The sequence below is a fragment of the Neodiprion virginianus genome, chromosome 1, assembly GCF_021901495.1.
Source record: "Neodiprion virginianus isolate iyNeoVirg1 chromosome 1, iyNeoVirg1.1, whole genome shotgun sequence".
Lineage (NCBI taxonomy): Eukaryota > Metazoa > Arthropoda > Insecta > Hymenoptera > Diprionidae > Neodiprion > Neodiprion virginianus.
In genome coordinates this window covers 2,285,889-2,298,405 of record NC_060877.1, presented here as the reverse complement: position 1 = coordinate 2,298,405, position 12,517 = coordinate 2,285,889, and the positions used below count along the sequence as shown (strand labels likewise).

Below are 12,517 nucleotides of genomic sequence, written 5' to 3'. Positions count from 1 at the left end.
GCAGTCGAAAATCGACACCAGCGCTTTAACAGCCGTAATGGAACTAATGCATCACATGGTTCACTGCTACGTCATTGGTTAAAAAGTGATAAAACCATATGACTGAACTTAGTTTGATTTCGGGTATTTTACCCATATAGCTATGTAAATTGACATTTCATTCGACGCCTGTCGCATGTGGCACGGTTTGGTGTCTCGAGGTTATGTTATGCCCTGAAATATTTTATGAGCAAGTTTATTTTTAAGATAATATTTTGATTTTATCAAATTGATCAAACACTCGTGAAAAATGTACTTTAAGATTTGTACACTGATATAAAACTGCATTCACAACACTGGCTGTCGCAATGGAGCGGTTTAAAATATTCGAAGGTTTTACAAAACTCACACCACTTTGTGACAGTTTGAGAAAAAATCCAAATATTATTGACACTGATCAACTGAGAGATCATGTTCAGCAAATATCACCTGCGATAATACAAGATCTTCAAGAGCACATCTTGCTGCCTCTTGTAACTAATTTGTTAAAAGACGATGTGAGGTGAGCAAACCTTGCTTCAATTATTTAACATTTGTATGTGAATAAAACTATTGAAGTTGACTGAAATTCTTATAGCAAGGAGATAAAATTACATTTAGTCAATTGTCTGCGAGCTGTACTTCTAAAGACACGGATGGCAAAGGTGGATGTAGTAACACGATTATTCACAACCCTTGTTTACCAAATTTTCGACAAAGAACAGAAAACGATGGGTAAGAACAAGCTTTGGCAAAACACCTTGTGTGATTGGTACCTGAAACATTAGCAATATCAGCATCAATTTCTTCATTATTCCGCAGTTATACAATATCACGAAGAGTTAAAAGAGAGCGTACTGTTGTGTATAAGCGATTTGATATGCCGAAGTTGTACCGATGTAATTGAAGCATTTTACGTTCGTAAAAACATTGGAAAATTTAGCCAGGCCATATATTGTTGCGTATCCATTGCTAAGACGGAAAGATCGCAATCATTGAGGTGAGTTTGTCGAGAGGTTTTACTGCTGTATTATCCACTGACACTTTTTTCTTCTCAGAAATTATATTCTCCCTGTAATTTTGTCTCCAGATTGGCAGCAATCGAGACGATAATAACCTTGTCACTAGTCCACAATAATTCAGATACAATTGATGCAGTGCTTCGTGCTCAAGCAGCAAATTTAATTATGCTGCTGTCTCCTGGTATCATAACTGGACTTCAAGAAACAGCTCAGGGATCTGAAATACAAGGACATAAGATTCCAATGGTAATAACAGATTTAGAAATAAAGTGATGTTCTATAAAGAAAAGTAATGGTCCAAACTTACTTTCAGATGGCCCTTCGAGCATTAAACAGAATACTTTGTCTAATAATGGAAGATTTGCCGGAATCTGATACAGTAACTCAGTTAATTTCGCTTTCCACATGCGATACTAAGCCATCTACTGATCCCTTGGGTCTATCGTCAAGAACTAAAGATGGAATGATGAAATTCATGGAAACAGCGAGTCGAACCCTGCAATGGCTAGATGCTGCTTCGGCAAAACTTAACATTTGCATACAAGCATTGGCAGGATTAGTGAAACATTCTCATTCAAAGGTGAGAATGGAATTGGCTGAATTCGCAGGCGCGTTGCTGCTCAACTGTCCAAGGTATTGAACCCATATTGTTTCAATCCTCGCTCCTTGTTTCCTGAAACATCAAATAACCAAGTGGTAAATACAGTTTTTGATTATTTCAGAAACATGAAGCCAAATCACAAAGAATTAACAAAGATATTGATCACTCTGTCTGAAGATGACACTGACGAAGTTAGGACAGCAGCAATCACAGCATTGGATAAAATCAGGACAAAATATGCCGAAGGAAGTAACACAGCCAGACCTATTCTAGAGGAGTTGGAAGAATCTTTCTACACTTTACTCACGAAACTACCAAGAATCATGCGAACAGGTGGTAAGTTGGTTTGATCTGTAACGAATTACGGTACACAAAGTATATGGCCAGTTCTTTTTGTAATACAGATCCTCAAATTTTTAGATCACTCTGAACAGATGTCTTGCCTTAATCAATTAGGAGGATACATTAAAATCCTTGGGACAGAGCAGCTACCCCAAATTATGTCGTCAGTAGCGCATCTTCAGAGATTACTGTTGGCTCTTGTTTACACCATTGAACTAGATTGCGGTGATGTTTCACTTTTGGAAGATGTAGCTATTAAAGGCAAGTACGCGCCAGTGATTAACAATAATAAAATCACAGGTGCTGCAAGACAAAAAGTTACTTACTTCGCTGTTGATCGCGTTTCAGATTTCGACAACATAGTTCATCATCACGGTTTTGATTCGTGGAGACATTTCAAATTTCTTCGTGATTCAATTGCAGAAACAAAGGTTATCACTGTTTGCAGACTTCTTGGCGAGAACGGGGACATGAAAATATTAGTAGATACAATTCTTGACATGATGTCAAACATGACGCAATATAGGAAAGAGTTAACGCTGTTATTAAATTGGATTATAGGTGGTACGTGATGAAAGCAAGCATTTTCAGACCCCTGACATTTCAATACTCTATTACCTAATAGACAATGGTCTAATTTGTTTACAGTACCAGTAACAAATTCAACCGATTTATCAGAGTATCAGTCCGTTGTTCAATACTATGTAACAGAAAGTACTTGGAACCTACCTCTTTGCATATCATCAGACGTAACTCTTCGAGAAGCACAAAGCAATGTTGCACAGTCTTGCCTACTGCTGGAAGGTTTGGGAATCATTGCTCGAACCCTCAAAGAAGAATTCCAAAGATTTCTTTTACACACACTTTACCTCGTCATTGAAAAAGCTGGCAAGTATCTCAATTTATCTTCGGCAATGCCAATATTCAGGAATACTCGCAACAAGCTCAAGTAAAGCAGAACCTGTAATTTCGAAAACAAATCAATGTAATTGAGTATAAAAGACGCTTGTTATTATAATTTCAGGAAGCAGGCAAACGTTAATCAGTATTGCCGGTTTTCATACTCTGTCATCATTTGCCGAGGCAATGCAATATGCAGCGATAGGGAACCTTCTTCAGGCTAACGTTGATTATTTGTCTTATCACATCATGTTGAAGCTGCGTAGAGTTGAGCGTAATTCTGGTGTGTTAGACGTTGTTGGTGTAGTCGTCAAGCAATGTACAATGGACGTACTGCCACCCCTAGAAAAAATCGTTCAAGATGTACTTTCGCAGAGTAATTCAAACTTCCAAGAAAGAAACACTTACTCATTTTTAAAAGTTTTTCATACTTTTGTTACTTGTGTAAGAAGATTACTAGGAAGTAACCCAGACGAAACTATATACAATGAAAACACAATAGTTTTAACAGATAAAGCAGAAACGGTAATTAAAATATTATTAGAATACTCAGAAGCAAAAACGGTTTCTAATCAACTAGAAGGTGATGAAATTGGAGAAGAAATTTCGGATCTAAAGGAAGAAGAAAATCATGACTTGCAGGACTACAACAATTACGAAGGTAAACAGTGTGATTTGATGTTAAATTTTTTTTATCTAATCCTAAATATGTATACTATCACAAATAGAAAGTAATATGTTTTGTGTATTAATCATTGCTCTATTTCAGATGAAGAGAAGCGAGTCATACCGTTACACATAAAAATGACCGTGGCAATAATGAACCGATGCATCCATTTCTTGCCTTCCAAAGATGTTGCAGTAAAGCTACTCACAATAGAAACACTACAGGAAGGTCTTATTATTTTGAGTGATTGGGAAAATGAATTGTTACCCATTGTGCACCAACTTTGGCATCCGTTGGTCCACAGATTCCGAGATTCCAGTCCAATAATCATTAATCGTGCATGGGGTCTACTCTGCACTCTTGCCAAAGTATCAAAGGACTTCATAAGATCGAGAACGCTGAAGTACGTTATTCCTTGGTGAAGCCTTATTGAATATGTCGCACAATACCTTAACTGGTAATTACTATAATTTCTAACTACCACTACTATTTACTTTTACAGAGAAGTGTTGCCAGCTCTTGCAGATTTCTTGACAAAAACAGCAAAGGAAAGTTATAAAAAGGATTCTGGTAGTGTATACAAGTATACTCAAATATTTAAACTGCAGAGAGAATTACTTTCTCAGTTAGGAGACATTGTCGACTGTTTAAAAATTCACGAACGAGAATTATGGAATGTATTAGAAGCAGCAAAGCCTTATCTCAGCAAATATCAACATCGTGATTTACAGGTAACCTGATAGTTTAATACAAAAATTTACACTATACGAATTGATCTTTACATACCAAACGTCATTCTGCTCTTTGGTTGCAAATTTAGGTCAAGTGCGTGGAATTGTATAAAAATATTGCTGATTACAATGAGGATATTGTTTGGATAAAATGTCTCAGTATTATAAGTTCACCCAACAAATCTGCTAGTACAACTGAACCAACGTGTTCTTCGGGTATCGAAAAGGTACATTTTAATGACGATGAATCATTTATAAATTTAATTAATGATGAGTTGATGATTTATAAATTTAGTACCTCAGACCAACGAACATTTTGGTGTCTTTATAAATTTCGATTTATTGTATTCCAGGTGGCAAATTTCAATATACAAAACGAATATCAGGTGAATATAGAAACGATCGTAACTTACATTCAAGATAAAACGTTCAATATGTAAATATAATATTGATGTAATTATGTACAAAACTATGTTCAATGCACCTATGCAACTATGTACGTTATATTTTTAGAATTACATATGTTTTCTTAAGATGTTTCATTGAATAAATTGTTTACTTACATTCCTTTTGTTATTTGTTAGTAGTTATCATTATCAACCAGAGATACAACCTTCTATGTTTCATTTAGAGAGGGTTGATTTACTGTTACAATTTCGTCTACCACACTTCGGTTCAAAAGCTCGGATGTCAAATGAGTTCTCAATATGTGTTTTACTTAAAAACTTTTAATTGTTTATATATATTTTTTAATTCAGGTGTCTAGTAATAACGTATTCTTATATGACTATCTAAACGATACAAAAAATGCCATCAATAGAAGAATGTCTGTACAATAGTTTAGTACAATCTCCCAATTGGCTACTTTTATTCTCAATTTTATTATTATTTTATTCAATACATTTCATCATCATTTAAATACCCTAACCGACACCACCAATCATTTTAAATACTGATTGATAATTTCAACAAATCAAAGTTAAAATATTTGTATTAACGTCGCAGTGTCAGATTACTAAACGGCAACTAAAATTATATATATGTTCACAAATGCTGTAAACAACAATACTTTTGTTTCCGTTTCACGTATATTTTATTTCACTTTAAAAGACAAAAAAGACACTAATTAGACCCCACCTGTGGGTCGCTAGTTTTGAATAAATAGTTGATTGGCTAATTTGCAAAACCAATCCATAATTGTTTAACACTGTAACATTGTAACTAACACTGTAAAAAGAAATATGGCACTCGTATCAAACAAGCATACTATCCAATGCCCAACCAACGAAAGAATTTCGTAAGGGATGGGTATGTTTAAAGAATTTTATTTTGTATCGTGCCCAATACGATAATCATTTAAATCCGGTTAAAAGCAACATTCCAATTTTCGAAATATTGACGGTTTGAAAAACTTTACTTCAATAAAAATAATAGTGAACGTGTTTTAGGCAGTGTGACACTAACAGCAAGCATTGTATGATTGAGAGAAAATGCTAACACTTCAACATTCTTTTATTCTTTTAATTTTTACTGCGGCGAATTAGTTATCGAGAATTATGTATAAAACTTGTCTACAAAATTCACTCATATCTTTGGAAAGCTTTAACTCTTTTACTAGAATGACGAATTCAACCTGAAACTGTGAATTAAATACGTCCCAAAGTATGCACGTTTACTAAGAATCATACCTAGGTTTATGTATTGTATACCTGTGCTCTAGTTTTAGTACTTCAGCACATAAGACACATGGAATGAAATGGAATAGTTCTATTACTTTGTCGTTTGTGTACATTAATTTAGAATTTACCGCTAATTGAAAATTTATCCATCACAAAATAAATAATAAGGAAATAAAAACAGGAAATCTGACGTAGTGCTATCAATAGTACTCGATACATATATTTACTTTGATACAATTGAATTGAATTGAAAACTTGGAAAGATATATAATATCTGCATCTAAATTAAATAACAGACATTTTCTTAAATCGTTGTTAACCGATACTTCTTTTAGAAATTATATCCGGCACAATTTATTTTTTTACAAGACAATATCCACCACGTACCAGTAAAAGAGTTAAATAAATCTATATAATCTATTTTAAGATCATCTTTGGGTACATTAACCACTTACTAGATATTGTTTTGTACCTTTGATAGCTATTTATAAAATATTGTATTTTGCAATATTACCTTCAACTATCAGCATTCTCTATTGTGAACAAAAACCAGATGAAAACAGTACTAGATTCAGTCCAATCTCGATACATCATTTCCATGCTTGTTTTTGTGCCTTTCGTGATGCTAACTTCTTTGTAACATAAGAGGAAACCGTTAATGCTAAAAGAACTATTGTTATAAGGTAATAGTCGAAGTCTTCCTTTAGTACGTCGAAAGTTTTTGATGGGGCAACTCGTGTGTAGAACAAGTCTATGAAAATGATAATGATCGATGGATTAATCAGTGGATAAAACCCGAATTAAATTATGCATCGAAATTTCCGTCTACTTACCCAGACCATAAACAAATACTAGACAAGTACTTTCAAGACCACTAGGGCTCGTGTGAATTCCAGAAACCCTAGCTATGCTCTGATTGTAATTAACAATTGCGTCCATCTGAATTGGAATTTCCGGCATATACGGTATAACTCCCTCCTCTCTCATCTCTGGATTAATCGGTCTCCTTGGATCAACAAGCATCCACGGTAATTCTAAGATGCCTCCATTGGCTAACGCAACTGCAGAATATAATTTTGAACCATAGCATGACGATGAAATGTTTCCAGACATAATTTTGAGCAACCATGCTTTCATGCAACTTACCCATAATATGTTTGCTTGTTATTCCTTTCTCAGTAATAGTTTCTCGCAGAAACTCGATTGATGCAGGGAATATAAATGCTTGTCGCTCTACAATCGGCAAAACGGTTGTAGTCAGCGAAGAGAAAGCTGAAAATGTAATTAAATATTAGAAACTATGCTAAACTTTTATGTTATTTGACAATTTTTCTGTACATACACACACATAGATACACACACATGCACGCGCACACACCTGTGGTATTACTCTGAGTTTTTCCTTCGTAGAGTTCCAATGTAGCTATCTCTGTTCTACGACTTTTTTCGTTGAAGTAACTATACACAAGCCAATTTTCTGAATGTACAACGTGAAAAGGTCCTCGAACTCTCTTGTGAACAACAGAAAATACCATCGCACCAGAAACCACATCCAATAGGTATAAAGTAAGCGTGTCTGGAAACAAAAAAGATAATTGCTGTCAGAAATCTGGGCTCCGAAGATAAAACAAATTTTCTAAATAAAATACCTATACTTATATATTTCATACTTTTATGAGTGCTGCCAACACCTTGTACCACTATAGCAACTAAATTCGGATTTATGTACTTGTAAAGTACAGATCGATCACCCAGAACTCGCCCTTGGGAATGGACGCGCTCTATTGTACTCTTTGAAACGACATCTACTATTTGTTGGGTTTTTGTAGGCAGAATGACTTGCCAGACCATGTGTGCTATCAATTCCTCAGGTGTGCTATATGCAAGTGAAAATCCGCTTAGCACCCCTGTTTCTTGGTCAGCTGTAAAAATGTAAACACTCTTGGCAACGGAAGCAGCAGTTGCTTTGGCGCTCTCAGGAAATGCATGCACAGAGTCCTCGGTATCAAGAAGGATAATTGGGCGAAGAAAATCGTCTGTTGATACATGAAGCAACATAGATTGCTTAATTTTGTATCCCAGTTTGGTGACTTCACCCAGAGGCTGACCCGTCATTGGGTTAAACGTGTAAATTACTCCATTGCCAGTTTCCTGTGTAAAGAATACACAAGATGTACTCATCTGTTAGAACTTTGTAGAAAAATTTCTTCTTCTCATACTCAGATACGTGTGATACTGTATTGTAGAACGTTAGGTTCACCTTATCTGCTGCGAGAAGGGCGCATTGAGGAGGATGAGGAAAATGTCTGCTACCTCTCTGTACGTACAAAACCATTTTCTTTGATGCCTTTGAAAAACCAGTAATATTTTTCACTCTTAATTGCCAAATGATTTCTCCCCGTTTTGATTCAATACCATATATCTAAAAAATACACTGATATAAAGCACGTAAATAACAGACAAAGAAAAATTCCTATAAATATGTTTACTCGTACCTTTCCAGCACTAGTGACAGCAACGATCATTTTATGCAATCCAAATTCATCTCGCACTAAATCAGCCCTCTGCGTGGACTGCGGAGGCGAAAAACCCATCACAGCTTGAAGTAGACCCTTTAATTGGTTGGCTTGTGAACATATTCTTCGTACCATCATACTTACAACATCCCCTACAGAATTATCAATCAAGTTCATTACCTACATAAGTTAACTATTTATCACAAAATAACAATAAAAAACAGAAAACTTTAAACATGGTTTCTTGGTCAGAAAAGCAGCTTCTAAAATAAAACCATTCAGAATTTGTAGTAAACTCCAACAACACACTAATAATATTGACTCAAGAACTCGATTTGCTCTGTTACAGTTCTGAGTTACATTTTTACGAATGAGGCAGTCAATCGGTATATACTCATTCGTTCAGTGACACAAACTACGGAAGTAATTAATTTTTTCCCTTGAAGTCATGCACTGTTATTATACACAAGTAAAAAAAATAATTCACAATTAAATTTCAACCAGTCTGTTTCATAAAACTACTTACATGAACCATCTACATCAAAATCTGTCAGCAGCATTCGTAAAATAAAATATTATTAATACATTTCAGAATGAATTGTTGAAATTAATGAGTCATTAAAGTAAATAAACGCCAATTTGAAGATTCGAATGAAACTTTTTACCGACTTATAACCTTATATATTGATATAACAACATTCATCAGCTTCTTTGATTCTGAGAAACATGCTTCTAAAACTTGTTGATTATTAGTAGTGTCAACAGCGTTTTGATATAAATTTTAAAAAACTCACTCTCTTTTTGGTCAAACTCCGTTTCGATTGCCTGTTCCCGATCTGACATAGGTAACTCCATCATTTCTACAGCGACTATATTGGCCAGAGCTTCTTCTCTCACCCAAACAAGACGACTGTGTTGTAATAAAGCAACACTGTGATCCTCGGATGATAAAAGGTGTCGGCAACCTGTACCCTTTGGCTGACGAGGACAGATGGATGCCACAATTGTAGGAGCTTGTATGGAGTTGTGAGATAAAGATACGGATAAATTTGGAATTGGAGAAAAAGTTGACAACTCTACTGCTGCGACATTTGCAACCTGCAAACAATTCAAAAACTTTTATTATCGCTTGCATGTTCACCTTTGATACATCTGTTAATAAAATAGCTAATTCTTCAATAATCTATCACCTGATTTTCAAACGAAGTTTGAAGCAAAACCTTGCCCTCGTCAGCTGTAGTTATGTAAAGTGCAGTATCTTTGCTTAAATCATTAGGAATAGGTGCCGATTCTGTGTTGATTACAATAATTCTCTTCGTTTGGCCATTATCTCGGCTGACCGATACTACAGGCTCGTCACCAGGTACGGACTCTAAATTGCTCAAGTGGCCAGTCTCGGAGCCAAAGATTTTTATTACTGGAATGGCCTGAAAATCTGAATCTGTTGCATACAAATGCTGAATATAAACCTTATCTGCTAAATCTGGCTGATCAATGCAGGCTATGTATGGCACAGCCAAGACACATCTGAAAATAAAATTTATAGTAATTGTAGAATTTCTTGGATATGATTACTGTTTGAACCCAAGAACTCTACATGCTTCATTCTAACGTAAAGTTTAATAACTCACGTGCTCTCTTTGCTTATAAATGCTGCGTCAATCTTTCTAGACTTGAGTTTTTCTCCAGTTTTACTATCATATGTAGTAACTTCAACCTCTGTTTTATGCGCATCACCATTATATGTTGGTAAAATATGGTGCAGGGTTCCATCTTTTATGTGCCACATTACATCTTCTATTCTATAAAATAAGAATAATTTCTTCATTATTGGTGACTATTGATCATTGACATCTATTTATTCAGTAGATGAAACATTGCAATCGATTCTATTTGATAATTCAAGGACGTTGTGTTCTGTGATACAACAGGTGCTTGTGATGACCTGCTTGAAAAATTAAATGCAATCTACAGTATAAAGTTCCTTTTCACATTTATGTACAAAGTGTAGGACAGAACAAGCCTCACTGAAGATTAATAGGAGAATTTTTCGCAAAATTGAGTTCTCGTTGACTTAATTTAGGTAGCCTCTCAGATATTGTTGTGCGAATAAGGCATGTAGGACAAATTGGACTTGGAATTATTAATACTTGGATTCTACTATGACACTGAATATTGTGACAATTATGTGTATTGCATACTGTGCACAAAACTTGTGTATTAAAAAACCTTTCAGGGTCATACAATCCTGTTGTGTTAAATGATATTAGTGGAGAGTCAAGCCTGAAAAAAAAAGTTCATTTAAGTACAAACCGGTAGTCTATACATAGCCATGTTATTGGAAATTATTTGTACAAATTAGTGTAATGTGTACAAATTAGTGTAATGTTTACTTAAATTAACTTGTAATTATCGACTACTCAAGGGGGTAAAAGATTATAGAACTGCATCAAATAATATTCTTGTTTCGGGTATCACGTAAAAAGATATCGTACATCGTCTTTGAAAATATTCAAGTATATCCACTATGTCACGTAATAATGACGAGATTGAAGGTCATAATTGTCTGGAATTGAGTAATATATATTTGTAAGAAGTAAAGCATATATTCAGATTTTTTTGGAACTGAACTCCTTCAAAGTCATTCTAAGTTTTCAGAACAGTGATCTTTTAATATTTCGCTACGTTAGCGTTACTAACTCCGATCTGGTTAATAATGCTAGTTAACAACAATCCAAAGCACAATTTTCTCTATGTACATACGAACCTTTCAGGGTTCTGTTCGGCTAATGGCCATTCATTTAGGATATGACCAGTGGCCAGGTCCCAGGCACGAACAATAGCCGGAACTCCACCGCTTACTGTAATGAGATCTCCATCGGACACACCTCCCAGAGCTCGAACATGACCCGCACATCCTTGTTCTAATACTCGTCGCCATAGTATCTGGCCTGAGAAAAATTGAAATTGAAATTTCAGGTTAACATGAGGTTGAATCGATTAATGATGAGTACATATTTGAATAAAATACCACGAAATTGAATTGACAATTTCTTTTTATAAAAAAAAGAACAAGTAGCACTATCTCATGGATAAAACAAAGTAAAGCAGGTATTATCAATACAAATAAGGAAGACTTACCTGACTTGAGATTCAAGGCAGCAACAACATTTTCTTCAGTGGCAACAATAATCTTTTTAGCCGCCGATACGGTATCGAAACTGGCGAATTTAATTTTTCCCACGTAATTCTGTCGCCTGTAATTTGAACGATTAATTGAACCGGTGATCGAAATAACGCACAGTCACTGCCGTAGCTGTCAATCGGGGTGAAAAGTGGTGTGCAGTGAGGTATCATGCATTATTAAGGAGGTTCGGCACTGCGGTGACGATTCAATTATATTAAAGTAGTAAACACTTACCAGTCGAATTTCCCAACTTGATCTTCGTAGAGGCACAGAGATAAATTAAACAGTCCAAAGAATACGATCAAATATTGTAACAGCTGTATATCAGATAGAAACCGGTTGAATTTTCCCCTCAAACCTGGCACGAACGGTCCCATGACGAAGAGCAGTGTGAACGTGTTCGTACTTTACAGACGGTCTGCCTGCGACTGTCGAGCAGCCATTTGTAAATTTCACACCACAAGCAGAAAAGTTACGAGTTTCGACTTCGACTGTTTCGATCATTCTTCGATTTTTCATCACCCAGGTGGCGCTGGCAGTGTCCGGGTTTCCTCTCTGTACCGCCCGATTTGAATAGAGTGTCGAGTATTCTGGGGTCGAGCAACGAACGAACTAAACACAGAATATCAGACATTACATGTATACCAGTATCCGATATAACATTGCAGTTATATTATCATACATATACATTATTATTTCAATGTAAGAGAAAAAAATCAACGACGAGATGTAAAGCACTATGTGAAAATTAATTCGTTTCTATTACATAATTGGAAATTGAAATATTTGTGATATTCAGTGATAGGGGTATAGGGTGAACTAGAGATGGAAAATACACTTTTTGTATTAATTTT

General features: G+C 35.3%; 2 protein-coding genes and 1 long non-coding RNA gene across 5 annotated transcripts; 1 reads left to right on the top strand and 2 right to left on the bottom strand.

Moving 5' to 3' along the window:
- Positions 1-46: 46 nt before the first annotated feature.
- LOC124296805 (TELO2-interacting protein 1 homolog) lies at positions 47-5,077 on the top strand. The gene is made up of 14 exons (XM_046747181.1): positions 47-541; positions 617-753; positions 841-1,018; positions 1,109-1,286; positions 1,354-1,673; positions 1,763-1,977; positions 2,062-2,244; positions 2,332-2,547; positions 2,632-2,871; positions 3,008-3,544; positions 3,653-3,953; positions 4,053-4,281; positions 4,371-4,508; positions 4,635-5,077. The coding sequence occupies exons 1-14, from the start codon at positions 348-350 to the stop codon at positions 4,719-4,721; spliced, it is 3,153 nt and encodes a 1,050-aa protein (XP_046603137.1). The 5' UTR covers positions 47-347; the 3' UTR covers positions 4,722-5,077.
- On the bottom strand, positions 678-1,470 carry LOC124296819 (uncharacterized). The gene is made up of 3 exons (XR_006906464.1): positions 1,348-1,470; positions 877-1,257; positions 678-794 (listed from the first exon to the last, which is right to left on the bottom strand). It is a non-coding gene; the product is annotated as an uncharacterized LOC124296819 (long non-coding RNA).
- A 59-nt stretch (positions 5,078-5,136) lies between the features above and the next one.
- Positions 5,137-12,121, bottom strand: LOC124296807 (ER membrane protein complex subunit 1). 3 transcript variants are annotated; one of them, XM_046747189.1, is made up of 15 exons: positions 11,898-12,121; positions 11,618-11,733; positions 11,244-11,427; positions 10,706-10,759; positions 10,108-10,278; positions 9,667-10,003; positions 9,271-9,574; positions 9,003-9,023; positions 8,456-8,628; positions 8,221-8,382; positions 7,631-8,111; positions 7,339-7,536; positions 7,107-7,232; positions 6,794-7,021; positions 5,137-6,711 (listed from the first exon to the last, which is right to left on the bottom strand). In XM_046747189.1, the coding sequence occupies exons 1-15, from the start codon at positions 12,038-12,040 to the stop codon at positions 6,551-6,553; spliced, it is 2,859 nt and encodes a 952-aa protein (XP_046603145.1). In that variant the 5' UTR covers positions 12,041-12,121; the 3' UTR covers positions 5,137-6,550. The 3 variants fall into 3 exon arrangements, with proteins under 3 accessions (XP_046603145.1, XP_046603146.1, XP_046603147.1); XM_046747190.1 differs by lacking the exon at positions 9,003-9,023; XM_046747191.1 differs by lacking the exon at positions 10,706-10,759 and having other exon boundaries at positions 11,898-12,120.
- Between the last annotated feature and the right edge of the window lie 396 nt (positions 12,122-12,517).